Below are 27,987 nucleotides of genomic sequence, written 5' to 3'. Positions count from 1 at the left end.
AGAGTCCCCCGGAGCAGAGAGTGGCGAGTGGCAGTAAGGTGACACTGCTCTGCACCTTCCAAACCATATATTCAGATCCAGACTTATACTGGTACCGAAAAAGTCCAGATGGTGTCTTCCAGTTTGTCCTGTACAGGGACAACACTAGATCCCGTGATGCAGATTTTGCTCGGGGTAGATTTACCGTGCTGCATAGCATGAGCCAAAAAACCTTCCACTTGGTGATCTCCTCCGTGAGGCCTGAAGACACTGCCACTTACTACTGTGCTTTGAGGCTCCCACGGTGATGCAGGCACCCAGGAAGTCTGCACACAAACCCCTGGGCACAGCCTGGCAGAGCTGCTTCTCTGGGCAGCTCATGTCCTTGAACATGGCATCCTTCTTCCCCATCATTCTGTGGTCCAGTCTGGCCTTGGGAGGTGCCCTAACGTGCCTGCCAAATACGAAAAAGCCTGGTCACTTGCAAGGGAGCACCCCGACTTCCAATGGAGGAGATGTCGCTCCACTTCATAGAGGGCCCTTGATGCCCTGGTGCCTGTCTGAGGAACCCTGGTGCCTGGGTTGTGCCTGATACAGAGAAGGGCTTGACAGGGATGTGCTGTGTGCCCTGGGTAGACAGCCAGATGGGGTGGGTGGGGGACCAATCTAAAGAGAGCCCATTGGAAGTGTGTTTATTTTATCTCCATCATTTACCCATTGTTGGAATTGGCCTGTTTCCCTTTTAAGATTCAAATTGGACACAAAGTTATTTACTTTAAAAAATTTCTGCAGTTTACCTTTCATGCACATCTTCTTGAGCAGTCATCTTATTTCTCTGGGATGTTCTTTGGTACCTCCTTTTTACTTTGTCTGGAGAATATTTTCCTTTCACCAAAGAGCATTGCGCTATTCCCAGAAAGCTGTCTGTGAAAACCAGAATCCCAGCTTCAAAGTTCCTGAGTTTGGAGCCCAGTGGTATCCCCAGGGGAGAGAATTACCTCCAGGCAAAACCAAGATGTGATGTCAAAAATAGATACACCCTCAGCCCTGGGATTGCACCCCTCCTTCCTCTACTACTGATGTTTCTGCCTTAATACAACTATTGGAGTTATTATGTGTAATCTTAGAAATAGAAGTCTTGATGGTGGTGGTTGAGTTGCTAAGTCGTGTCGGACTCTTTTGTGACCCCATGGACTGTGGCCCACCAGACTCCTTCATCCTTGGAATTCTCTAGGCAAGAATACTGGAGTGGGTTGCCATTTCTTCTCCAGGGGATCTTCCTGACCCAGGAATTGAACCAGTCTCCTGCATTGCAGGCGGATTGTTTATGGCTGAGCCACTAGGGAAGCCCTAGTAGAAGCGTTAGACGTTATTTTATAGGAAAAGCCCAGAGAAGTGAGGAACAATCAGAAGATCACTGAGCTGGTTAATGACTGAGCCAAGGGAGCATATCTGGGTGCTCCCATGCAGCTGTGCCCTAGGAGGCTGTAGCAGTAAGTAGCTTGGGCAGCAATTTGTCTGGGCTTGAGCACAGGCAAGTGGAGAGTAGTCACTATAGAGAGGGAAGGAAAGAATATGGGTAAGGGAGCCAAAGTTTCAGGCAAATGACTCAGCTTCTGGGGCTTCTGTTCTGCCACCTACTAATACTATTCTGTAAACTTTTTTTGGGTCCTTGTAGGACTTGAGATTCTTCATGTGAAAGCTCTGGAAACCTATAATCCATGGTAGCAAGATCCCCACACCTGAAGGCAGTCACAGTCCCTCTGGCCCCAGCCTTAAATCTTTTCTGGAGGGTCCCTTTTGTGGAAGAAATTCATAGTCCTATAAAATGCTGGTTGCATTTTGCTGATGATCAAAGTGGGCCAGTGGGTGGCTCATTCATATGCTAAGTGCAGGACTGTTTGAACTTGGAGTTGGCACCCCTGACAACTTGGTTCTGCTCCCAGAAATATCCCTGCCTCACTGAATGACTTCGGACAAGGTACACAACTTTTTGGGGGGCATTTTTTTTTCATCTGCAAAATGAGTCTATGATCTTTTAGTTTTTAGCAACTTCAGAGAAATATTCTAAGAATGGCCCAAGGTAACAGATGTACATGTTTTGGAAATGAGCATTCTAGATGCCCATGAGGTGAAGATGTGTGGAATCTTCTAGTGGTTTTTCCCAGGATAGACCTGGCTTATCCATCTGGATTGTCCTAAACTCACTGACTCAGAATGCAGCTGCCTGTTTTCTTTGGTTTGGGGTGTGAGGACCTGATGCGGCAGTCTGCAGATGGCAAAGGCGGGGGAGTTGTGGGTAAGCCTTGTTCTTTCACTTGTCACCTCATGAGTCCCCAGCTGACACCCCACATAGGTGCTGAGGCACCCACAGTGCTGGGTTTCTAAGCCTCTGCTACCCGTGTTCCTGCAAAGGGATAAAGCTGGCCTTGCCGAGGTGAGAGGAGCAGAGGTCAGTGGCCACATGCAGGTAGGGGCACTGCTCTTGTAGCAGCTGCGGCAACAACAGCAGGAAACCCAGGGGCTGGGCTAGGGGCCCCAGAAGCTGTGGTGTGACCTATGAGCTCAGTTTGGTTTTTGTCTGACTACTAGTGAATTCACAGCCCCCCACCTTTCCTCCTGCAGTAGTCTGCAATAAATAAAGCCAGAAGCAAGGTACATACAATGCACTTTAATAAACGCAACAGAGACAAAGAAAAACGGCAGAAAACCATCAACACCAAAGATCCAATGCCCTCAAAATCCCCATATACAGATGGGCAGGCAAGGGTTCAGGAAGACTCTGGTTTTACAGGGAAATATTGGGGACTCATTCCTATCCCTCCCTCCAAAAATACTTGCACAGTAAGCTGCTTGAAAGCAAGACCCATGTCTTACTTATTTTTGCACTCTCAGCACAGTGCCTGGAACTTGCAATAATTCACGTTTGTTAAGTTGAGGAAAGCACATCTCCTCTGCATTTTACTCTTTTCTCTGCTAATAGCTCTGAGAGTATTTAGATGAGACCCCCATTGCCTACACAGAGAGTATTAGGGAGTCAAGTGTTGCTTTGTTTCTCAAGTACTAGGGAAAGCAGAAAGTGCTTTTGTGGATGAGAACGCTAGTTTGGGCAAATCTAGTGCTGGGTTGAGCAGAGGCTTTTACATTTAGGTAGAAGGACACCCGCTGTCCTTTCCCCAGGATCTATTTTTCCTCTTGGAGGATGGAGCTGGGAACCGGATGGGTCCCACTTGCTAGTTCTGGAGGCAAAGAAAGTCAAAGGAACAAAACACCACTTTCAAAGTATGTCAGTCATAGGGAAAAAAATGAGTCCTATATACCTTCATATCTCTTATCCCTTTATAAAGCAGCATATAAAACAGTTGGGCCCCCACTCCCCAGGACTTCTGTCTTTCATCAGGCTGAAGGATAAGCTGGGTTTGTTGTCTTTAAAGGAAAACCGTTTGGGGAGCAGCCATTTAAGCAAGGCTGGGACGGGTCAACTTGAATCACGAAAAGGTTGAAAGCCTAGGAGATAGCTTCTCTGTAGGCTTTTGGTTTCTGTCAGGGAATGCAGCCTTCTCATGCCAGTCAGCCTGCAAATGAAGGAAAACTGTCAGAGCTATAGAATCATAGACCTTCGGTGCTGGAAGGAATCGTAGTAGTCATGAGGATGGTCCGTACTTCCTATGGTTGTACCATTGCAGACATCGCTAACCTATCCTGGCACATTTCCCTTCTACACATGGAGATAGTTCAGCTAGTCACTATCAGTTTATCAGTGTTGACACCAGTCACAAAACCTATCTGCTCTCCTTTAGTTATTTTTCACTCCTTTGCGTTACAGATGTGATAACCCAGGTCCAACAGAGTGAAGAAAACTGGCTCAGGTATTGCAGTGAGTTAGTGACAAAGTTGGGACGAAAATCTAGTGCTTCTGATTCCAACTGAGGTCAGAAGGTCCTTTTCATGTAGCCATTTGGCCTGTGTCCTGGGGACGGCTGGTAAAACACTCACCTGTTGGGGAATGACTGAGGATGCTTGCAGGCCAGGTTGGGTAAGTCCAACACACTAAGTCTAGGATTGTCCTTAGATCAGGAGCTGGGACTGAGGGGTGTCTGGGGGGACTGGAGAAGGAGCTTTATAGGCAAACCTAAGTTCTGGTTCAAATTTCATGTCTAAGATACTTAGGCCACCTGATGCGAAGAGCCAATTCACTGGAAAAGACCCTGATGTTGGGAAAGATTGAGGGCAAGAGAAGAAAGTGGCGGCAGAGGATGAGATGGTTAGATAACATTATTGACTCAATGGACATAAGTTTGAGCAAACTCTGGGAGATAGTGAAGGACAGGGAAGCGGAGCGTGCTGCAGTCCTTGGAGTCTCAAAGAATCGGACATGACTTAGCGACTGAACAATAACAAGGTAACCAGAAGAGGGAATGCAAGTGACAGGCAAATAATTCACATCTCATCCTCAATTTGTATGCATCCTGAGAGGTTACTAGTGAGCTGTTCACTAAGAATAGGAGTGTAGGTTCATCCCAGAGATAGGCTGGTCGACACATCGAGTCCTATGACTAAGGATCAAGAACTGGCATCACCTTTGTCTGGCAAAGACAAGTTCTGCTTCCCTGAATATTCTTCAAGTGAGCCTTTACTGATGGTCTCTCAAAAAGCCCATGGTCCTTTGGCCATATACACAAAAATAACAATAAAGAAAAAGATTTTTCCTGTTTAGGTCCAGTTTTTCTAGCTCCTCAGTTGGAAGTGAGGATTATTGACTGGTATTACATTATATTACCTGAATTTTGAATCTGGCTTGAAATAAAAGGCCAACAGGAGGCAGAGTGTAATGCTAAGTATCTAGAAAGGCCCACCTTATTGAATCGTAATAGGTTTCTATGTGTTTTTTCCTTTCCCAATGCTTCTTATCAGTCCTAAACGCCTTTCTTTCACGTGTAGCATAGTTTGGGTGGAGTTAGGAATAAGAAGCAGCTAGTTCTTACCTTAAAAGAAAAATAACTTGGCAGTCAAGAGAAAATTGATGGCGACACTCTTGGCAAACAGCATTCGGAGCCCCAGCACCGAGAGGGACATCATGTTCACCTTCCCGGGTTGCACTGTGGATGAATGAGAGTGAAGATGGTTCATTCACTTAGCAAGAGACTAAATTTCCTGCCAGATATTGGCTTACAGCACCGACACCAGCCTGCCCCGCATCATCATCATTCTTCCTGGCCTGAAGCCCTGCGTGGTGCCAGACAGCCTTCACAGACCTGAAGCTGCTGTTCACAGTCAGCAAAGCAAGCTTTGGAAAAACCCATTCCTATAGTTGGACACGACTGAGTGACTGATCTGATCTGATCTGATAGTCAGGAAGACTCTGCTTGAAGAGTTAGAGGGAGCCAACTGGACTCAAGTATGGTTTTTGTTTTCTTTTGAAATAGAATGATTTGGGGCCCCATCTGACAATGACAGAGTTTGCTTTAACCTCAATTCTGAAGCTGGCCCTTTGGCTTCAACTAACCTTGGGGCTCTTGGCAGGTCACTGGAGCTTCAGCTTTTGTGCTGTTTTCATATGCCATCGGTTTTGGAGTTGTTTCTGGAACAAACAGCAATGGTCAGGGTTACAATGACAACTGAGAGGCTCAAGGGCTTTCAGGTTTTAGAACTGGAGGTGACTTTAAGTAAGTAAACTAAGGACCAGAGGAATGACTTGGTTAAGGTCCTACAGCTATTGACACAGTCAACATGCTTCCTGTCTTGAGGTTTTTTTCCCATTAGGCCATGAAACCAACATCCAGGTATGCCTCTAATTTGTAGGAAGAATTGAGATAATGAACACCAAGATAAGCTGGGCTGCCTTTGGTTGGGGCACTCACACTAGATCAGATCCCACATGAATGTTCAATCCTAGAGTCTTTAGTATGAAGGAAACAGAGTTTGGTGAAGAGGAGAGATGGGGATGAAATAAGATGGATTTTATCCTAGATTCCAGCTCAGAGATGCAACAAGTTTAATTCCTGTTTAGGGATAGGAATTAAGCCTAATCCTTAAATCTGAACCTAAGTCTTATTTCCAGCATGATGCCATATTGAATGTGACCTGTCAAGAGTTTACATCTCCAACTTCTCTTGCCCTCAGTTTTTCTTCCCCACAACCCTAGCCCCTTGAGGCCAGATAGGACCTACCTGGAATAGTTTTCTTTGGTTCAAAGTCAGTAGAGTGCCAGGTTTGCTTGTTGTGTTCAACCGAACATGTCACTGAATCGGGGTCTCCATATTGACCAAGCTTGACAGCACTGTACTTCCCCCCAGGTGAGATGGCAATAGCCGGGTCATATTCTATTATTTTCTTGGATGATTGCAGACTTATAGTTACATCTTTGGGGTAGAACTCCTTCACCAAACAAGCGACGTTTGTCCCATTTTTCATGACAAAAACAGATGGGCTGGCAGCAGGTTGACTTTCTGCAAATATAATCAGTTTATTTTGTGAGATGATTATCCACGTGTAGGAGTTGAACAAAGCTCTTTTCCTCAGTTTCCCTGGGGCCAAACACCGCAATCCAGACTTTCCTGCATCCTGTTAGTGACCTGACCTGTTAGCATCTCCATGAAAGGATGACCAAGGGAAGCAGAAATGAAAGGCAGGCAGTTTGACTCCTAGTTAGGAGATGCGAAGAGATATGACTGGGAGTAGAGATAGACAATGACAAATACAAAGAAGTGTCTTGGTCAACTGAGTTTCAATTATCTATGTTTTATTAGTCGATCCTCTGGACGGTTGAGTTAGGCTGAATATCTATCTGAATCAGTACATTTATTTAATTTCTGAATATCCACCATTTTCATTTATTTTAAATTTTTAAAAAATTGGAGTATAATTGCTTTGCAAATTTGTGTTAGTCTCTACTGTACAACAATTTGAACTAGCTATAAGTATACATATATCCCCTTCCCTCTTAGCTTCCCTCTCAACCCCCCTACCCCCACCCGCCCACCATCCCACCCCTCCAGGTCATCACAGAGCACCAAGCTTAAGTTGTGCTGTAGTTGGTTTATTTTAAATGCATGAACCCTTGGAGTGAGATCAAAGCAGAGTCTTAAAAGGGGTCCATAGTGGTTCAACACTCTGCAGATATTAGTGTTGACATCACTTCAGGGTGTCATTCCTGTTTTTCGGACTGGAAGGGATCTGCTAAAGTTAAGTGGTCCATCTCTCTGTCTTCAGGTGAACTCTTGTTCTCTTGTAAAGGACTACCCTATAGTTTCTTTTGAGACTTTAATCAGAGAATAATAACTATCATTCTCAGAAGTCCTTACGAGCATGAAACCAGTTTAAGCCCATTTCTTCTTGTTTTGTTCTAAGCAGAGCTGTGGAAAATGGGTTACAATAGTTGGGTCTCCTCCTGGGCTTCTTTCCTTTCATGCCTCACCTTGGACAATCATTTATCTGCTACTCTCTGTTTGCATCTTTTTCTTTCCTTAAAATCAGAGGTGTGTGTGTGTGTGTGGGCGGGGGGGGGGGGGGGTGTTGGGGATTTTTCAAAGAGCTCTTCTGGAACCTAAAAGGAGAAAAGCTTCATTGTTTTGTTTCCCGGCATAGCTGAAGCCGCTGATAACCGACACTGATAAGCCCAGCAGTAACGGCTTGGAAACCGCACATTCTGCTCAGTCATCTCCCTTCAGAACTGTGGCATTTCTCGCTCACAATACTGATTTGGTGAGATGAATCCGGTTGATTTTCAAGGGAGCTATGAGTTATAGAGAAAGGAAACTAGTCCATTAAAAACCAAAGCCCAAACATTCCTATTTTTTTCATTACTTAAAAATATGATCCAATCCTAGTCTGATTTAGTTGGAAAATTAAGCCTTTCTTGGGATTTAAAAATTTAAATTCAAAGGCAGTTGTTAATAATCACTCTGGGATGGAGAGACCTGGCTTGAATAATTTGAACAATTTGATATAACCAACAAGACAGATGTCCGAAGAAGGTCATACACTCAGGATATTGAGCTCTGAAGCTGTTAGTATTTCAGATAGAGCATGATGCATTGGTTTGAAAAAACATTTTTCTCAGATCCTCTTTCTAAATTAATGTCTATCTGTTCAAAACAGTTGTTTGAAGGTAAAGGGTTTAACTCATTCTTTAGTATCATGGTAACTAAAATAAAAGGCTATATGACTGAACCGAACCTTTTTTAAAAAATAGAATGCATTCAATATAGTTGTTACATGTAACCCAGTCTATTTTATATTAGACCTAAACCAAAATTTGAAGTTGTGTAAAATTTGCACTACATTGTAGTCTATAATTTAAAGATGTAATTGCTTGTCTTTTGAGAATTTCCAATCTTTCTTCTTGGTCCACAAATATAACTAACTACATTTTGGCACTTTCTTTTTTTATGAGTACTATTTAATGCTAAGGCTATGTGCTGGTAAACATACAAAAAGAAGTGTATACCTTCCCTGAACAGTCTTCCTTAATTTATAAACTTAGAAATCATCTATGTTCTAGATTCTTATAGAGCCCCTTACAGGTTCCCTAAGCATTGAAACATTGACAACAGATGTCAGTCACAATTTCAAAGGTTTCTGCCAAGATGGCCTTTAACTTGAACACTGAAAATAAGTTTGCTTTACTTGATTATTCTCACCAGGTTAACCATCTCTCTCCTAAGTCTTCCAGCTGCAGGACATTTTTCGGGTGGCACAAAGACATACACAGTAGTCAGCTTAGCCAAAGCGATGCGCAAGGAGAAGCAACCACCTGGAGAATTTGGGCCTCTGCCCCTCCTGCATCTGATATTCCAACATATCTGTATAATTCTTCTGCTAGATTTCTCTGGGTTTTCTGGGCTGCTCTTTTTTCAGAAATAATTTTTTTTTTTTTTTAGTAATAATAGTTACAGAGCTACTTCGCTACTCAGCCTAGTGTCTTTACCGTGCCCGGTCCACATCTGTACCACTCCATCTCCTAGTTATACTTTCTCATGTACCACAAACTGGATGGCAAGCCTAGTCCCAGGAGTCAACTTATCCCTAGAAATGTATGGGAAAAAAAAATCAACTTACGGGGCTCCACGAAGAGTTTGGTGCCAGCTCCAAAAAATATCTGTCGGGTGTCCCAGGAGCACATTGTGACACTACCTGACAAGTAACCAGCCTGGGGCCAGCTCTGGGGCCTGAGCTAGAGCATCTGTGTCCTGCCTCTGCAGCTCGGGTTCCAGCCCAGAGAGCCCATGGCTCAGAGAGCTACAAAGCTGTACTTGATGATATCAGGGGGCTGAGCACACAGAGTCCCAGTTCCCTTTGAAGCTAAGAATAGTGTAACTGCTGGGTAAGGAGGTGAGCATGAAATCCCCAGCCCAGGAGCACTGGGACAGGGGACAGGGCTGAGACAGAGCAGCAGAAGAGGGTGTCAGCAGGCCAGTAGCTGCCTCCAAGATGGAAGCTTTAACACCCATCCATTGGAAGGACTCGCTAAGCACACACCAGCTTGGGAGTAGGAATGGGGGACTGGACATTGATATTTCTTGTAATGAATGTTAGGCTGAGGAGAGTTTTAGGCCCAGCTCTTTTTCTCATATTCTATTTCCCTTCTCTTGGGTCACAATCCTGCTTTTTGATTAGAAACTAATTTCTCCCCCATCACTCAGACTGAGTCTCACAGTAACAACAAATCTACTTTCTAATTCCCTGAGCCCGTGGAAAGACTTTCTAAGGACCCGAGGGTTGAACAAGAAATTGGTAGCTGACAAAGGAACCCAGTGGTGCTGCGTGTCATGGACACAGGTCAGGGAAAGCAGAGCTTGCTTTGGATTGCTTATTTTTGTTTTATAATTTCTCTTGACTCTGGATCCAGATACAAGCCTCAAGAGGACAGAGTAATCATGTGAAATAGAACTTAAAACCCTATAGATTACTTGGTCTTATCACCAAAAAAATCAAGAGTCCAGGGTTAGAGCAAGGCGAAAGGGAAGGACCATTCTTTGCTGTCAAAACTTTAAGGATTGGGGGCTTGATTTGAAATTCTTAAACCCCCTACCTGAGCCTCATATCATCATATTATACTCAATTGCTGCAGGAAGAGAAAACTGGAGAAGCAATTGGGATATCATTGAAGAGCGCAGGTCAGCATCTCAACAGAGGGTCTAAGCTTTGGTTTCATCTCTTTCCTTCTTCCTTAGGAGTCCCAAAGGCATAGCCTCAGAGATTTGATTCTAACACTGCAGATAACTCTGAATTTCAAGTGGAAATGATTTAAAGGGAAAATGAAACACAATACTTTTTGCTCAGATGCAATTTGCCCAGCATCAATCAGACTGCAATCAGTTACAATGTGATTCTGTTTTCCCTCCTTTTCATTGCTCTAGTCTCCCTCTCCTCAAAGATAAGAAAACTCACCAAATTCCACTATTTCCCTGGAAGCCCGAGGCAATCAAGAACGCCTCTAAGTTTATATTACCCTCTGAGAGGCAGAGACCACGTTGACACTACCAGTCCCTCTCAGGACTGTCAGATTGCCTCCTCACATTCATGTACATTTCTCCACTTTTTTATTGCCTCTGAAATAAGTAAAAGCAGAATCTAACCAATGCCCCATCGGCCTTGGCATTTTGGAAAGCTTCTGAGACTGTTGTTTTCTGGACTGGTTCCAGTGACTGACGGTTGGCAGCTAGCCAAACTACCTGAATATGGCCCCTGGATTTCCAAACACTGGAACAGACTGCCCATGGATAGTATCCCTAGGGGAGCCCACTACTTCCCTATTGTCCTGAAGTTGGGGGCTGTGTTTGTACTTTTGGTGTAGACTCCTGACCTTTTACAGAATCCTCAGATTCAGGGCCAACAAGGGAGGTGAGCACAAAACAGTTCTCAGCAGACCCAAACAAGGATGGGACCTTGGAAATAATTTAGTGTGAGCCAGGCATGATGATTTAATGCAAGTTCTCAGCAAGAAAAGAGACAAGGGCAGATTGGTTATTGACATCTGAGGCAGAGAAGGTGCTTTTGCAGTAACTCCTTCTTTAATAATATTTTTCTTTTTCTAACCTTCCCTCTCCCTATGCTGTGACTATGACTCTTTTCCCTCATAAACAGTGGAAAGACTAAAGATCCAGAGCTTGCCTTTTCCCTAGTCCCAGTCCCTGACCAGGGCTTTATTTAAGCAGTTGCAGAAGACTTATCAATACTAATCCTCAGAAGAGAGTTTCTAAGTATGCATAGAATATTTTCTTAAGAGAGATCTAATGATTTTATTCTCCAATTTTATGTTGACTCTTTACAGCAACAACAGCAATGACAACGGATTTCCCATTTAGAACCTTTTAACTTCTCAAGAAGCTCTGCTTATTCAGGACTGTACCATGAGTCCAAGGGAATATACACACTAAATAAAATGCATAACTCACTCGGTTCCATGATGAGTTGAGTCTCATTTCCAAAGACAAGTTTTGTTATCAGCACACCATTTCAGACATCATGACCCAAAACCTCACTACCTATCTTCTCCCTGCCTAGTCCATCTGTTTGGAAGTGGATGGGCTACCTGGATACAAAAAGAGCTCTACAAGGGTTTCTGAGATCTAAGCCTTTCATTTTGGCAGCTTCTTTGATGTGTGTTATCTTCTGAGTGTTCGCATTTAGGGAAGTCCCAGGGTTTACTGCTATTATCTCCTCAACCTGTCATCTCTTACCCCAAGATCTTGCTTCACAGTCATATTTTCACAGAGAGAAAGGAATTAATTTGGTTTTGCTGAGAATGTCAAATGGCTCTTTTCAGCAGAAACACAGCTGTAAGGTTCAAGTCAATCAGAAAGGACTATGCCTCAGTTAGAGTTGGAAGGACAGGATGGCTGGACCAAAAGTCATTTCTGCAAAAGACTGGGAGTCTTTTAAAAAGATCCCAATACTCTCAGAAGTCTGCCATTTCTATAAGTATTTTACTACTTCCAGATGGCTTGTGCTTACACTACCTCAACAGACACCATCATAACAAGCTCCATGAGCTGATATTATTAGATCCGTCTTACAGATGAAGTCACTGGAGCTAAAGAGCAGTTAAGATAGTGACTGAGCTGTGTCTGACTCTTAGGTCTCCAGACCCCAGTTCCCATCCATTGAACCAGAGTAATAGATGACAGGACTGAGAGGAGCTTCAGCTGCCACTTGTCAAAATTCCTTGGCCACACAAAGGCTAAGTAATGGGCATATAGACAGAGTTTGGACTCCATTTTCAGCGTCATTTTTCATTAAATCTCAGAATTTCCACTGGATCATAAGACATTCACATCATTGGGCTTTCTTTTTTTTTCCTAATACATTGTCCCTTAGAATTGGTCTGGCTGACACTCAGGATCATAGTGTGCTAAGCTGGAAGACACTGGAAATCATTTGAATCAGCTAGAGGGAAACTCAAGTACTGTGAAGTTAAGTCACAGAGCTGGTCAAAAAGGAGGATTAGAACTCAGTCTTTCAATTCTTGGCCTAACATGCTTGCCAGTGCTCCTCACATTTATTAGATGTGCTGTAGCACAGGTCTGGTCATGGCCCAGATCTGTAAATGGCGAATGCCATTTACAGACACTCTGGGATGGAGAGCGGACCAAGAAGATTACTACAATGCATTCCCACCCTGGATTTTGTCAGAAACTCAGTCCCTGCTCCTCCACCATCCCTTGCTAAATCACTTGCTGGAGGGACTTTCAACAACCTGAGAAGTGTTTCCTAAACTGATGAATTGGGAAAATATTTAACAAAGATAATTGACAGATACAGTGGTCAAAAGAAGAAGAAGAAGAAGAATAAAACCAAGTCACTTACCTGGTTCCACGTTCAGATAGGTTCCTTTGCCAAATATTAGTGGATTCTGCACAGCTGATAAACCCAGTCTAAAAACTGCCTGCCTTTTCCGTACCGCAACCCTGGCCCCAAGTCATGTGACAGTCATTGGATGAGATTTTCTGTCTCATCTGCTTAACCTCTTTCTTCTTCTGTCTTGGGAGCTACCCTTCAGGACAAAGCAGGAAGTGATTCCTGTGTCAAATAGAAATCTAGACTTTTGCCATGTTATAGTCTGATTTGCAGTCTGAATAAGAGATATTGAAAAACAATTTCCAGTCTGGAGCAAAAAAGGTGGGCTATTGGCCATAGAGTGCATGAAGGTATACTAAGTTGCTTCAGTCGTGTCCAACTCTTTGCGACCCCATGAACTGTAGCCCGCTAAGTTCCTCTGTCCATGGGATTCTCCAGGCAAGAATACTGGAGTGGGTTGCTATGCCTTCCTCCAGGGGATCTTCCTGACCCTGAGAATGAACCAGCGTCTCAGTGGCTCCTGCATTGCAGGTGGATTCTTTACCACTGAGCCACTGGGGAATCCTGTTGGTCATAGAATGGTGATTCTCAACCCTTGGGCTATACTTACATGGGGCAAGATCTAGTAAGTTATGAGCCCCACTCAGAACCTTTCAGGAGAATTCCATTTCCTATCCAATCAGAGCTTTGTATCATTGACAAGCATTGTGCAGCAGCCAGAGTTGGTATAAAATAGAACTAAAGTCTATTTTAATAACATTTTAATAATATATTCATGAGTTTCAAATTTGAGCAAACTTTAATGGCGTACTTACACTTAGATATGACAGTTAAAATAGCTTCTGTCATATGTAAAAACCAGAGTCTATAAAATTGCTGTATGTTACAAAAATCCAGGGAGAAAATATGCAGATTTTTCAGATCAGTTTACAGCCCATACAGTATTGCATATCATACTTTGAGAATCACTAAAATGGAGAGTGGTTCTCAGTTGTGTGAAGTAGAAAGGAATCAGAGAACCTGAAATCAAATTCCACTCAGTTTCTTACTTACTAAGTGTGTAATCTTGGCCAAGTTCCTTAAGGTCACTGAGCTTCATTTGCCTCTTTTGTAAAATGAGGATGCTGTCTTCTGTATTGAGAGGTTATAAGATTAAGCGAAAGGGTGTATATATAAAGCATTCTGTAAATGTTCAGTGTAAGTATTAGAATGTTTATTAGGGTCAGACTCAGAGTAAAAATTTTACTTGAAGCAGGAGAAGGTAATTACACTAAGCTCAGAGCTCCCCAGGGCAAGGTGTAGGGAGAGGTTGCTGAGACAGGAGAGGATCCTGTTTCTTTGGTGTTTGGGATAAAAGTGAGGACTGGAATCCAGGTTTCTGTCTCCTCTGGTCTCTTACCAGGGTCAGGTGTGACCACCATTTCCTTCTCTAACCTTCCCTCTTAAATCCAAAAGCACAGGTCCAGAAAGCTGTGGTACATATACACAATGGAGTATTACTCAGCCATTAAAAAGAATACATTTGAATCAGTTCTAATGAGGTGGATGAAACTGGAGCCTATTATACAGAGTGAAGTAAGCCAGAAAGAAAAACACCAATACAGTATACTAACACATATATATAGAATTTAGAAAGATGGTAACAATAATCCTGTACATGAGACAGCAAAAGAGACACAGATGTGTAGAACAGTCTTTTAGACTCTGTGGGAGAGAGAGAGGGTGGGATGATTTGGGAGAACGGCATTGAAACATGTATAATATCATATATGAAACGAGTCGCCAGTCCAGGTTTGATGCACGATACTGGATGCTCTAGGCTGGTGCACTGGGACGACCCAGAGGGATGGTATGGGGAGGGGGGAGGGAGGAGGGTTCAGGATGGGGAACATGTGTATACCTATGGTGGATTCATGTTGATATATGTCAAAACCAATACAATATTGTAAAGTTAAAAAATAAAATAAATTAAAAAAATAAAAAAATAAAAATTCATGAAAAACAAAACAAAACAAAAAAACAAAAAACAAAAAAACAAAAGTACAGGTCCTTACAGTGACTTACAAGCCATCTTTTCTACATTATCAACCTGACTTGATTTGTAAACTCTCTCCCGGTCACTCATTCTCCTCCAGCCACCCAGGCTTCCTTGCTGTCCTTAACGTACCCTGGGCAGGGCTTGTGTTCCCTCTGCCCAGAAGTGCTCATCCTTCAGAAATCTGCACAACTCACTCCATCACCCCCTCGCGTCTCTGCCCAAATGTCAATTTTCCAATGAGGCCTTCTATAACTTCTTTGTTTAAAACTGCACATTGTCCCCTTCTATTGATACACTTTATTTCTCTTCTGTGGTTTATTTTCCTTCACAGGGCTTATCACCACCTAAAACATTATATATTTTATTTGGTGAGTTTATCATCTGTCTTTTACAGTACACTGTAAACTCCAACAAGGCATGGATTTCTGTCTTTTTGTTCATGCTGATTCCCTGGCACCTAGAAGAGTGCCCTGTGTATAGTACCAGTGACTTGTCACAGGTTGTGAGCTGGGATCGGGCTTGGTTCTGAAAGTGCCTAGCTTGCTTACATTTCTGTTTCCTTTTGCCTTATACCACTGCTGACTTGTCCTCTCATCCATTCCTTCATTTGTCTATTCATTCATTCAACAAATATTTATTTACTGCTTTCAATGTAGCCCTTGTCCTCATGGAACAAGGGAGATAGCTGATAAATAAGCATTCAAAGTTTCGGGTGAAGATGAAGGCTATACGAAATAAAGCAAGCTGGACTCCAGACTGCAAGAGGATGAGCTTCTGGCTTAAGCCGCCCAGGCTGTGGGCCTTTGTTTGGACAGCCCTGTGAAGCTATGCGTGTATGTGTTCAGTCGCTCAGTTGTGTCTGACTTTGTGACCCCATGGAACATTTACCTTAAATAATGGTTATCCTAGAGTCTCTAACATAGACAGTTAAGGTCTCCCGTAAAACATGAATAATGCCACTTAAAAAAAAAAAAGCAAAGTGGACTTCCCTGGTGGTCCAGTGGTTAAGACTCAGCCTGAAAATGCAGGGGGCATGGGTACAATCCCTGGTCCAGGAAGATTCCATCTGCCACAGGGCAACTAACCTGTGCACCGCAAGTACTGAGCCCAGGTGTGTAGAGCCCATGCTCTGAAATGAGAAGCAATTGCAATGAGGAGCCCACACACCACAACTAGAGAGCATCCCTGATTGCCACAACTCGAGAAAGCCTGCAGGCAGCAATGGAGACCCAGTGCAACCAAAAATTAAATAATAATAAAAAAAAAATAAAGCAAGGACTGCAGCAGACAGGGGGTGGTTGAGGAAGGCCTCACTAGATGTGACGTTTGAGTAAGACCTGGAGAAGGTGAGCAAGAAAGCTAGGGTGAGTTCATGAGAGAAAATGGGTCCCGGCAGAAAGTACAGCAGGTCAAGGCTCTGTTCTGGGAGATGCTCCTCCTGAGTGAGAGGGGACGAATGCCAAAGACGGGAGTGGGAAAGCTGTCTCTTGGCATTTTAGAAACCTGCTGATGAGCCCAGGATTTTGTGGACTTCTCTTTCTTGAAGGAAAAGGTGATGCTCTGATCATTGAACCTTTCTGAGTTTAGGGACCCTTGAGCCTGAGGGGTGTAATGTGGGGGATGGGCCTTGCCTGGAGAATGCCTCTTTGGGTAACTGGTTTTGGTTGGGGGCAGGAGTTCTGCCTTGGTGAAGGATTGTGGTGGGGGTGGCAGCTGGAAGGGAAATAGCTTAACCGTTGCTTCTGACTTGGTAGGCAGCTTGGAAAGAAGCTCATTAGGAGCCTGAGTGGGAAAGCCAGGCAGGAAAAACCTCCACAGATGCCCCAGTCCAACTGAAGTCCCTAGAAGAGCAGAGTGTTTTAAGTGCGCAGGGTTTGGAATTGACAGTTGATACTAATTTTAACTTTGCTAAGCTGTGTGATCTTGGGGAACCTCTCCTGATCTATAAAAATGCAAGTAGTAGTACTTAATTTTTACATATTCATGTGAGAACCAAGTAGAATGACATTCATGAATAAAGTGCCTGGTCCAGAGGCCCAATACATGGTAGGCTCTCAAAAAGCACCAGTTGATATGATGAGGATATGTGAATATCATATAACAGTATATATAATTCTAAGTCCATCCAGTGGCCCACTGGCATGAAATGCTCCTGACTACCCTTTCTAAGCTCCTGTCATTGTCATGGTCAGTAGCACCTATTTACATTGTGGTACTTCATTCCTTGCCATTTGGTCCTTACTCTGGTTCTATTTTATGAAGTTAAGTGGCAACCCTAGGTTTTTTCCATCTGGAGGGTTAAAAGCTATGGTGAGCCTGTGATGGTGGGTCTGTGTAGACCTGTTAGTTTGGTGCAGTCGGGGAGCCCTGCAAGTAAGAACTTGACAGAAGCTCCTGAGGAAAGAGACCATGAAAAGCAAGTAGGCTTCTGGGAAGATAAAGGATCTGGATTTGCAGTGATCCTTTTTTATCCAATATGTGTTGGCTAAAAAGAAGTCACTGTGTAAAGATATTCTGGATCTGGGCTACACTGAAAGATATGCCTTCTCTGGATGCCTGCTATCTTTTCATCTCAAAGGACAATGGAAGGCACCAGCTCAGTGTTTCCTAAACTTCAATTAATCACATCTCTTTTGGGGCTTTTATTTTGGGTCATTTCCATTAGTCATAAGATTTGCTTAATAATTTTCTTGAAATTTACTCACATTTGAACTTAAAATACAATTAAGAGGAAACTAAATCACATAGGTTTGACAACCTAGTTGTACTATGCTGATACCATTAAAAGATAGTGCAATTCAAATGAAAAGAACGTCTGTCTATGTACCACCGAAAATCACATTTTATGCATTCTACACTTAGGGCAACATTGGCTCAAGTAAGTCAGTAAACAGAAGAACTTAATTCATTAGGAAGAACTCAGTGAACAAAGGGAGATAAAGGAACTCAGTCACTAGGTTTGTCAGGAAGGTGGATAAACTTATTTTAGTGAGAAAAATTAGAGCCAACAAGCTCTAAAGGGAAGAACCTTAATTAGTTGAATTTTCAAATCTTACTATGATTAAAAAAATAGATATATGATTTTCTTTGCTCTGATTCTGCTAGCCGACTTTGGCTCTCCATCTTTTTCTGGATACAAAGCCCCTGCCCCACTTCTCCCTTTTGTGTGTGAGGGTGCGGGTGCCCAGCTTGCACTTCTCCCCTTCCCTTCATCTGATCTCAGTTCTATGCCTCCTTCAATTCATACATCCAGGACAGTCCTGTCCTCAGCCATTCTATGAGAGGAGCCCACTCCATCACACTTTCACCCCACTTCTCTATAGTTTTCTTTTACCTTAGAAAACACAATCTGAACACCAGGGCGTCAGGCCAGGTTGTGCTGTTACTTTTCCAGCAGACAGCTCCAGCAGACAAGGGGGCCCCAACAAATTTAAGATCCCCTTGCCAGACTCCCCTAGGATCTCTGAAATGGGGTTTTGTGTTGTTTATTACATTTTCTAGATTAATATTAATCTTCACGTTCTAATTGGAAGCTGCTGCCCACTGGAGATAACAGTCTTTTTTTTTTTCTAAACAAGACACAATTGAATTAAAATGTCACTTAAATGACACGAGAAGATGCCTTCTGAGTTGAGCACAGACCTTTGACAACATTAGCATCGATTCCTTTATAACAGTTAATTAGTGAGTGACACTGCGTACCCTTAGTGAGGAAGATGGACGCCATGAGCCCTTAGGGAGCTACACCTGGCTATGTCCTATAGGCTTTAAAGAAAGCATAGCACATCCATTTTCTTCCTCACTAGTCACCTAACTTCCATTTGCAAACAATTAGAAACAGATCTCTGGAACCGGTTCCCTTTTTCTGAAGAAAAATGGAGCTGCACCAGCCCACTTACCCTGGCCTAAGCCTCTGTGCCCAGGAAGCTGATACAGTTCTGGGCTCTCCTAAGAGCGAGTTATCTGGAGCCAGCTTGATAGAGTCACCCAGACTCAGCCTAACCTTGCATCTGGTCAGTTACGACTCTCCTGGAGGAGTTGAGCCAGTGATTGTGTGGTTTCTACAGCCTGACCCAAAGCTCAGGCATTGGACAGAAGCTTTTTCAGTCTCCCTGAGCTGTGTGGGGGTCTTTTACAACCCCCAAATCTACTTTTTAAAAAAACAACCCGCTCCCAGTTCCTATGGAGGAGCTTAACGGTAGTTCATATCTTCCCCAAACCCCTCCTTGACACAATATTGGTGCTATTACTACCCATTTCACATTCCCTAATATTTCCACCCCCTGAGATGGAGGATTACTTTTCAAAGAACAGATAAATGAATTACTTACTTGGTTCCACGATGAGGCGGGTCCCTTTTCCAAAGATGAGCTTGTCAGTCTCATCACAGAGCTTGAGGGCTTTCCAAAAACCTCAGCAGTGCTCCCACCTTTCTTCTTCCTATCAACTTGAGGATGGGAGGATCTTAAGGGTTTGGCTCTTTGAAAGATGGCACTTGATGCTCATTCAACTGGTTCATGCTCATTTAGTCAATTGCAGAATTGCAATTGCTTTTGGGTTTGCTTTTGGAAGGTTGCTGTCTGAAGAGAAGGTAAGAGCACACACTCCTTATGGTGGACATTTCCTGTACTGGACATTTTGTGAAGTTCTTGGAATGGTTGCTTTCTGTTATTTAAATTTTTTCTCATTTCCTAGATACACACTTAACTCTCAGTCTTAGAAGATGAGTGTTGCCCAGGGGATGGGTCTTGGATCCACAGCTATTCCAGAGTCAAGGGCTTCACAGACACCAGAGCTGCTTTAAGTCCGATAACATGTGGCATATCCACAGTGACAGCATGAAACACCAGTCCTGTACTGGGGATTTATAGTGTATTCAGTGTTAGAATGAGCAGCTACTACTGGTGATGACCTAAAACCAAATCCCTATCTTTAAATTCATCTTCCCAAACTGCATAGCAAAGCACATAGGCAAATGTCTCTAGGAATTTGGGTTCAGAAATTCCATATGACTCTTTTGCAGTAGAAACCAAGACAAGGATAGTTTTCAAGGATCACCTTTTTTGTATTCCTCAAATATGGGTGAAATACCAAGAGAAAATCCAAGAGAAAACAGCAGTGAGAGAGAGGCTAGCAGTAGCAGCTGGCAGGGGCAGTTGGGGGGTGGGGGTGAGAGTTAGGGTGTCACCTCTCCTGGTTTGGACAGTTTTCTGGCATCCCTTCTGGGTCACAGAGGAAGGAAGGACAGCTATTTGCTGTTAGTTCCCTAGGGCAGGGTAGCCAGGCTATGGATTTCCCAGGGAAATGTCTTTTGGGCTCCTGAAGTTTTTGTACAGGTCTCTGTGGGTTTTGTATCACCGTGCGTATCCCACCCACAATGCTACAGTCCTTTACAAAAACCTCCCCTATGGTTTTGCCCAACGTGGCCTCTTAGAACTACAGGGCCAGGTGTTTTCTCCAAGTCATGCTCCAGCAAGATCAAAAGGATTTGGCTTAGGTCAGGGCCGGCTCCCCAGTTGTTTCTGTCTGAAGCTCTTCTGAACCCCTGGCTAGATCTGTCTTGGAGTTTGTGACTAGAACAGACCAAATCATGATGTCTACTCACACTATGCCTTCTGGGTAGTCTACTCTAGATGGTTTCCCCAGAAGAGTTTGCCAGACCTGAATGTCTCAACTTGATATTACAAGATGTAAGTAGGCAAAAAATGTCTGTGGCTAATATAATTTCTTATTTATCTTGCTCAGCTCTCAAATTAATTCTCTTTATTCCACTTTGCACATGGGGAGGATCATGCAACCGACAAAGGACTTTCACATAAACTTAGAATTTCATTTTCTCCATTGACTCTCTGGTTCTAAATTCAGGGCCAGTAACCCATATACTACTTAGTGTGACTTGGAAAAGGTGACCTGCTGGGCGAATGCAGAGGTAGCCCCTTGGGTTCAATGTGGTGAACAGAGGGGCTGCTTTATGAGCTTTCTTAAAGGCTTCCTTTTCTCCAGCTGATGCAGCTCCACATCAGGATCTTGGCTCAGCCAGAAGAACTCAAGCTGAATTTTAACCCTACTTGTCCCTTAGGCCAAGAGCTGATTAATATAGATGCTAAGCCTTGGAGGGACCCCAACTCTGAAATTACCTTCCAGAATTTATGGTAGCTCCCCACTTAGTTCAGAATAAGATAGTTTGGAACACAGGCTTTTGCTTGCCTTTCTAGTCCTATATCTTATACCTCACCACATGCTCCCTTAAACTCAGCTGCCTCAGACTACTTGCTTCCTGAAAGGGCCATGTTCTTTCATTCTTCCTTGTTTTGCCCTGTGATTGCTTTTGTCTGAAATGCACTTTCTTTTTTTAGTTCTTCAGTTTGGCCCCTTACTCACTTCCTTAGATTCTATTGAGTTGCTGGTCTGAGCTTAGCTGTGGATGTCCCTGGAAAGTCCTAAATGACTGCTTAAGACTGGACTGTGTTAGATGTACCCCTTTCCCTGAATCTTCTTGCATCCAGTGCTGATCCTTATCATTGCTCTCAAAACCCCATTCCTTTTGTCTTCATTAGGTAAAGACCCTTGAGAGAAGAGATTTCTCTTGCTCATCTCTGTGTCCTCTGTTCCAGCACAGTGCCTCACTGATTGAGTGCTCTGACACTGCCTTCAGAAGCTATTTTAGAGATGTGGTATCTCATATTGAGAAAGGATAAACTTTAGGTTTATCCTGGTCCAGCACCCATTCCTGGTCCCCTGCTCTCTCTGACCCTTGGTGCCCGATGAAATACTATCTTACATTTGTCTATCTGAGCACAGTTATCTGAAAATAACTGTGCCCAGTTATTTGCACCACTAGTTGTAAATAACTGGGTTTTTAACATTAGCTTGAGTTAAGCATCATTGGCTTCTCTGGTGGCTCAGACAGTAAAGAATCCACTTGCAATGCAGTAGACCTGGATTCAGTCCCTGGGCTGGGAAGATGCTCTAGAGGAGGGCACAGCAACCCACTCCAGTTTTGTTGCCTGGAGAATTCCATGGACAGAAGAGCCTGGCAGGCTACAGTCCATGGGGTTGCAATAAGTCAGACACAACTGAGTGACTAAGCACAGCACAGCACAGCACAGGCATCACTGAGAAGATAAATTTGTTGTGCTTTGCTCCATGTCATGAAATATATTCCAAAGCCAAAGAGAAACGAGTTCTGTGTTGTCTACATATTTAGAGTGTTCAAATTGCTTTCTTTCCACTAACATGAGTAATCAAGGATGAACTGTGCCCCTGGAGAAGCATCCTAGAATGTCATAGATAAGACAGTCTTCAAGGATCATATGTTCACTTCCCTATGTGTTCAGAGGAAAGAATCTAGAAAGATCCAGAGAGGTTTCACAACTGGCCAAGGCACTCAACTTGAAAAGAACATACAAGAAATGAAGTATCCCAATTCCTAGTCCAGTGATAGTTTTTGGTACACTTAAACTTTGGTCTTTTATTCTGACATTTGTTATTTGAAAGTGTCTTAGATCTGCTCAGTCTTCCAGCTGATCTTTTCCCCAGGAGTGCCCTTAGAATGGCCTGGGCAGCCTGGCATTTTCTTTCTTTATGTAGCTTTTCACTGTTGTAGGAGATGCTCTTTTGTGGGAAAGGGGAGGGGCAGGCCCAGGGTGGGTTCATCCTGAAGTTCATCTCTTCCTGGTAGGAGGCTGGGTCATTTTCACTGTCAGAGAAGTGCATTCTCAGAGGGGATCAAAGATCAGGGATGGTCTGAGGGTACTGAGTTTATCATGGTTTCTTCAGTCCTGGGTGGGATCAGGTTTCCTACTGGAGACTCAGAGCACTTGGAAAAAATTTATGAGGTGCCAGGCCAAGAAAAGAAATGGGGATTAAACTGGGGCATCCTAGAGCTTTTAATTTTGTAATTGTGGACTCTGAACTTGCTTTATTTATCTCCACCCCCTGCTCCTGATATTGACATGTACTCTTTGAAGGTTATAGACAAACTGCAGTGTATTCAAAGCTGAATACTAGGCTATTGAAAAGACTTTCAACCACATACAGGCAGGAACAGCTTGGGAGATACTGGAGGTGTTTGTTTGATCATAGTCTTCAGATAACCATCAGGGTAGAGCTGGCTTATTAGAAGACAGCTGGGTTTACTCATAAATGTATGCCTTCTATCTATTGCAATATTTCAGTATGGTTGAAATATACGAGCAAAATTTGACCTTATACAGACAAACCTATAGTCCAAAAAAGTAGGTTAGTTGCAATTTGAAATCTGAAAATGTGCTAATGAACTTTTCTTATTCTTTTCCATTGAAATCCTCTGGTTTAGCCTGCATTTTGGTTGGAACTTTCACCCATGCATGGTTTTGTAATATTATCCATTTGTCTTTTTGCAAAATAATTGGTTCACTGAGTTAGGCGATTTCTGTATGTTGGCATATTTCACTATACAATATCAAATGTATCACAGTAGTTAATATGACCACCAATATTTTAAAATCAGAACAGTGTTTAGCACTAGGGAACCATACAGCTTATATGGCAGATACAAGTTTCCCAAATTCTGTTTTTCATATATATATTTAAAATCATTTATTTATTTATTTGTTTTGGCTGTGCTGGATCTTTGTTATTGCACCAACTTTCTGTTAGTTGTGGAGAGTGGGGGTTAGCGTCTAGTTGTGGTGCATGGACTTCTCATTTCAGTGGCTTCTTTTGTTGCAAAGCATGGGTTCTAGGTGCTCCAGCTACAGTAGTTGCGGCTCCTGCTCTTGAGCACAGGCTCAATAGTTGTAGCACTCTGGGCTTAGTTGCTCTGCAGCATGTGGGAGCTCCCAGATCAGGGATAGAACCCGTGTCTCCTGCATTGGCAAGCAGATTCTTTACCACTGAGCCACCAGGGAAGCCCCCAAATTCTAAGTTTTGCCTGAACACTTAGATTTTTATCATCAGAAACAATGGTCCATTGTTTTTCTTGATGTGCAGGCTCAATTCATTTCCAAGAAAATACCTGACAACGACCAAGATCTGATTAACCATGGTTTCTCTGCCAGTTATTCTGTCAAACAAAATAGCTTGTTCAGCCATGAAAAAGTGGCTAGTTCGGCTTCTGACTAAAACAATTGCTCACATGTTTTCCCTTGAGATAATCTAATAATTTGGAATGCAGCAGAAGTGCTCTGTGTGTACTTCCACTTTTGTCCCACATAACACTAAAAAGACATATACTCGGGGGGCGATTCTAAGATGGCAGAGGAATAGGATGGGGAGACCACTTTCTCCCCCACAAATTCATTGAAAGAACATTTGAACGCTGAGCAAATTCCACAAAACAACTTCTGAATGCTAACAGAGGACATCAGGCACCCAGAAAGACAGCCCATGGTCTTCAAAAGGAAATGGAGAAGTCTTGAGGCTACTGTAAGAATAAGACTGAATAACAGAGGCAGGAGGCTTCAGTGCAAATCCTGAGAACACCAGAGAACTCCTGACTGCAGGGAACATTAATAGATAGGAGCTCATTAAAAGCCTCCATACCTACACTGAAACCAAGCACCACCCAAGGGCAAACAAGCTCCAGAGCAAGACATACCACGCAAATTCTCCAGCAACACAGGAATATAACCCTGAGCTTCAATATACAGGCTGCTCAAAGTCACACAAACCCACTGACATCTCAAAACTCACTACCAGACACTTCATTGCACTCCAGAGAGAAGAAATCCAGCTCCACCCACCAGAACGCCGACACAAGCTTCCCTAACCAGGAAACCTTGACAAGTCACCCGTCCAACCCCACCCACAGTGAGGAACCTCCACAATAAAGAGGAACCACAAACTGCCAGAATACAGAAAGGCCATCCCAAACACAACAATATAAACAAGATGAAAAGGCAGAGAAATACCCAGCAGGTAAAGGAACAAGATATATGCCCATCAAACCAAACAAAAGAGGAAGAGATAGGGAATCTACCTGATAAAAAAATCCCAAATAATGATAGTGAAAATGATCCAAAATCTTGAAAACAAAATGGAGTTACAGATATATAGCCTGGAGGCAAGGATCGAGAAGATGCAAGAAAGGTTTAACAAGGACCTAGTTACTGTTTATAATAGCCAGGACATGGAAGCAACCTAGATGTCCATCAGCAGATGAATGGAGAAGAAAGCTGTGGTACATATACACAATGGAGTATTACTCAGCCATTAAAAAGAATACATTTGAATCAGTTCTAATGAGGTGGATGAAACTGGAGCCTATTATACAGAGTGAAGTAAGCCAGAAAGAAAAACACCAATACAGTATACTAACACATATATATGGAATTTAGAAAGATGGTAACAATAACCCTGTATACGAGACAGCAAAAGAGACACTGATGTATAGAACAGTCTTTTGGACTCTGTGGGAGAGGGAGAGGGTGGGATGATTTGGGAGAATGGCATTGAAACATGTATAATATCATATATGAAACGAGTCGCCAGTCCAGGTTTGATGCACGATATTGGATGCTTGGGGCTGGTGTACTGGGACGACCCAGAGGGATGGTATGGGGAGGGACGTGGGAGGAGGGTTCAGGATGGGGAACACATGTATACCTGTGGCGGATTCATGTTGATATATGTCAAAACCAATACAATATTGTAAAGTTAAAAATAAAATTAAAAAAAAGTAGATAAAGCCAAAAAAAAAAGTCAATATATAATGAATAATGCAATAAATAAGATCAAAAACACTCTGGAGGGAACCAACAGTAGAATAATGGAGGCAGAAGACAGGATAAGTGAGGTAGAAGATAGAATTGTAGAAATAAATGAAGCAGAGAGGAAAAAAGAAAAAAAGAATTAAATGAGGACAACCTGAGACCTCTGGGACAATGTTAAATGCCCCAACATTCAAATCATAGGAGTCCCAGAAGAATAAGACAAAAATAAAGACCATGAGAAAATACTTGAGGAGATAATAGTTGAAAACTTCCCTAAAATGGGGAAGGAAATAGTCACCCAAGTCCAAGAAACCCAGAAAGTCCCAAACAGGATAAACCCAAGGCAAAACATCCCAAGACACATATTAATCAAAACAAAGATCAAACACAAAGAACAAATATTAAAGGCAGCAAGGGAAAAACAACAAAAAACACACGAGGGGATTTCCATAAGGATAGCAGCTGATCTTCAATAGAAACTCTTCAGGCTAGGAGGGAATGTCAGGACATACTTGAAGTGATGAAACAGAAAAACCTACAGCCCAGATTACTGTACCCAGCGAGGATCTCATTCACATATGAAGGAGAAATCATTTGTATGGAAATACAAAAAACCTCGAATAGCCAAAGCTATCTTGAGAAAGAAGAATGGAACTGGAGGAATCAACTTACCTGACTTCAGGCTCTATTACAAAGCCACAGTTATCAAGACAGTATGGTACTGGCACAAAGACAGAAATATTGATCAATGGAACAAAATAGAAAGCCCAGAGATAAATCCACACACATATGGACACCTTATCTTTGACAAAGGAGGCAAGAATATACAATGGTTTAAAGACCATCTCTTTAACAAGTGGTGCTGGGAAAACTGGTCAACCACTTGTAAAAGAATGAAACTAGAACACTTTCTAACACCATACATAAAAATAAACTCAAAATGGATTAAAGATCTAAACGTAAGACCAGAAACTATAAAACTCCTAGAGGAGAACATAGGCAAAACACTCTCCGACATACATCACAGCAGGATCCTCTATGACCCACCTCCCAGAATATTGGAAATAAAAGCAAAAATAAACAAATGGGGCCTAATTAAACTTAAAAGCTTCTGCACATCAAAGGAAACTATTAGCAAGGTGAAAAGGCAGCCTTCAGAATGGGAGAAAATAATAGCAAATGAAGCAACTGACAAACAACTAATCTCAAAAATATACAAGCAACTCCTACAGCTCAACTCCAGAAAAATAAATGACCCAATCAAAAAATGGGCCAAAGGACTAAATAGACATTTCTCCAAAGAAGACATACAGAGGGCTAACAAACACATGAAAAGATGCTCAACATCACTCATTATCAGAGAAATGCAAATCAAAACCACAATGAGGTACCATTTCACGCCAGTCAGAATGGCTGCGATCCAAAAGTCTACAAGCAATAAATGCTGGAGAGGGTGTGGAGAAAAGGGAATCCTCTTACACTGTTGGTGGGAATGCAAACTAGTACAGCCACTATGGAGAACAGTGTGGAGATTCCTTAAAAAACTGGAAATAGAACTGCCTTATGATCCAGCAATCCCACTGCTGGGCATACACACTGAGGAAACCAGAAGGGAAAGAGACACATGTACCCCAGTGTTCATCACAGCACTGTTTATAATAGCCAGGACATGGAAGCAACCTAGATGCCCATCAGCAGATGAATGGATAAGAAAGCTGTGGTACATATACACAATGGAGTATTACTCAGCCATTAAAAAAGAATACATTTGAATCAGTTCTAATGAGATGGATGAAACTGGAGCCTATTATACAGAGTGAAGTAAGCCAGAAAGAAAAACACCAATACAGTATACTAATGCATATATATGGAATTTAGAAGGATGGTAACGATAACCCTGTGTACGAGACAGCAAAAGAGACACTGATGTATAGATCAGTCTTATGGACTCTGTGGGAGAGGGAGAGGGTGGGGAGATTTGGGAGAATGGCATTGAAACATGTATAATATCATGTATGAAACGAGTTGCAAGTCTAGGTTCGATGCACGATGCTGGATGCTTGGAGCTGGTGCACTGGGACGACCCAGAGGGAGGGTATAGGGAGGGAGGAGGGAGGAGGGTTCAGGATGGGGAACACAGGTATACCTGTGGCGGATTCATTTCGATATTTGGCAAAACTAATACAATATTGTAAAGTTTAAAAATAAAATAAAATAAAACAAATATGAAGGAGAAATCAAAAGTTTTACAGACAAGCAAAAGCTGAGAGAATTCAGCACCACCAAACCAGCTCTCCAACAAATGCTAAAGGATCTTCTCTAGACAGGAAACACAGAAAGGGTGTATAAACTCAAACCCCAAACAATAAAGTAAATGGTAACGGGATCATACTTATCAATAATTACCTTAAATGTAAATGGGTTGAATGCCCCAACCAAAAGACAAAGACTGGCTCAATGGATACAAAAAAAGAG

At 42.7% G+C, this 27,987-nt stretch overlaps 1 gene segment (V, D, J or C); it reads right to left on the bottom strand.

Annotated features, from left to right (window-relative positions):
• Positions 1-2,635: 2,635 nt before the first annotated feature.
• The window catches only part of LOC147365089 (T cell receptor delta constant-like), a 154,569-nt gene continuing 129,217 nt past the window's right edge, over positions 2,636-27,987 (bottom strand). Inside the window, 4 exon segments of the C gene segment in view lie at positions 2,636-3,554; positions 4,965-5,078; positions 5,486-5,560; positions 6,150-6,428. Of these exon segments, the coding sequence occupies positions 4,966-5,078; positions 5,486-5,560; positions 6,150-6,428 (467 nt within the window).

Source organism: Bos grunniens, chromosome 10 (genome assembly GCF_055505025.1).
Source record: "Bos grunniens cultivar Pamir isolate PY7600 chromosome 10, Bosgru_T2T1.0, whole genome shotgun sequence".
Classification (NCBI taxonomy): Eukaryota; Metazoa; Chordata; class Mammalia; order Artiodactyla; family Bovidae; genus Bos; species Bos grunniens.
This window is presented reverse-complemented; position numbering and strand designations above follow the sequence as displayed.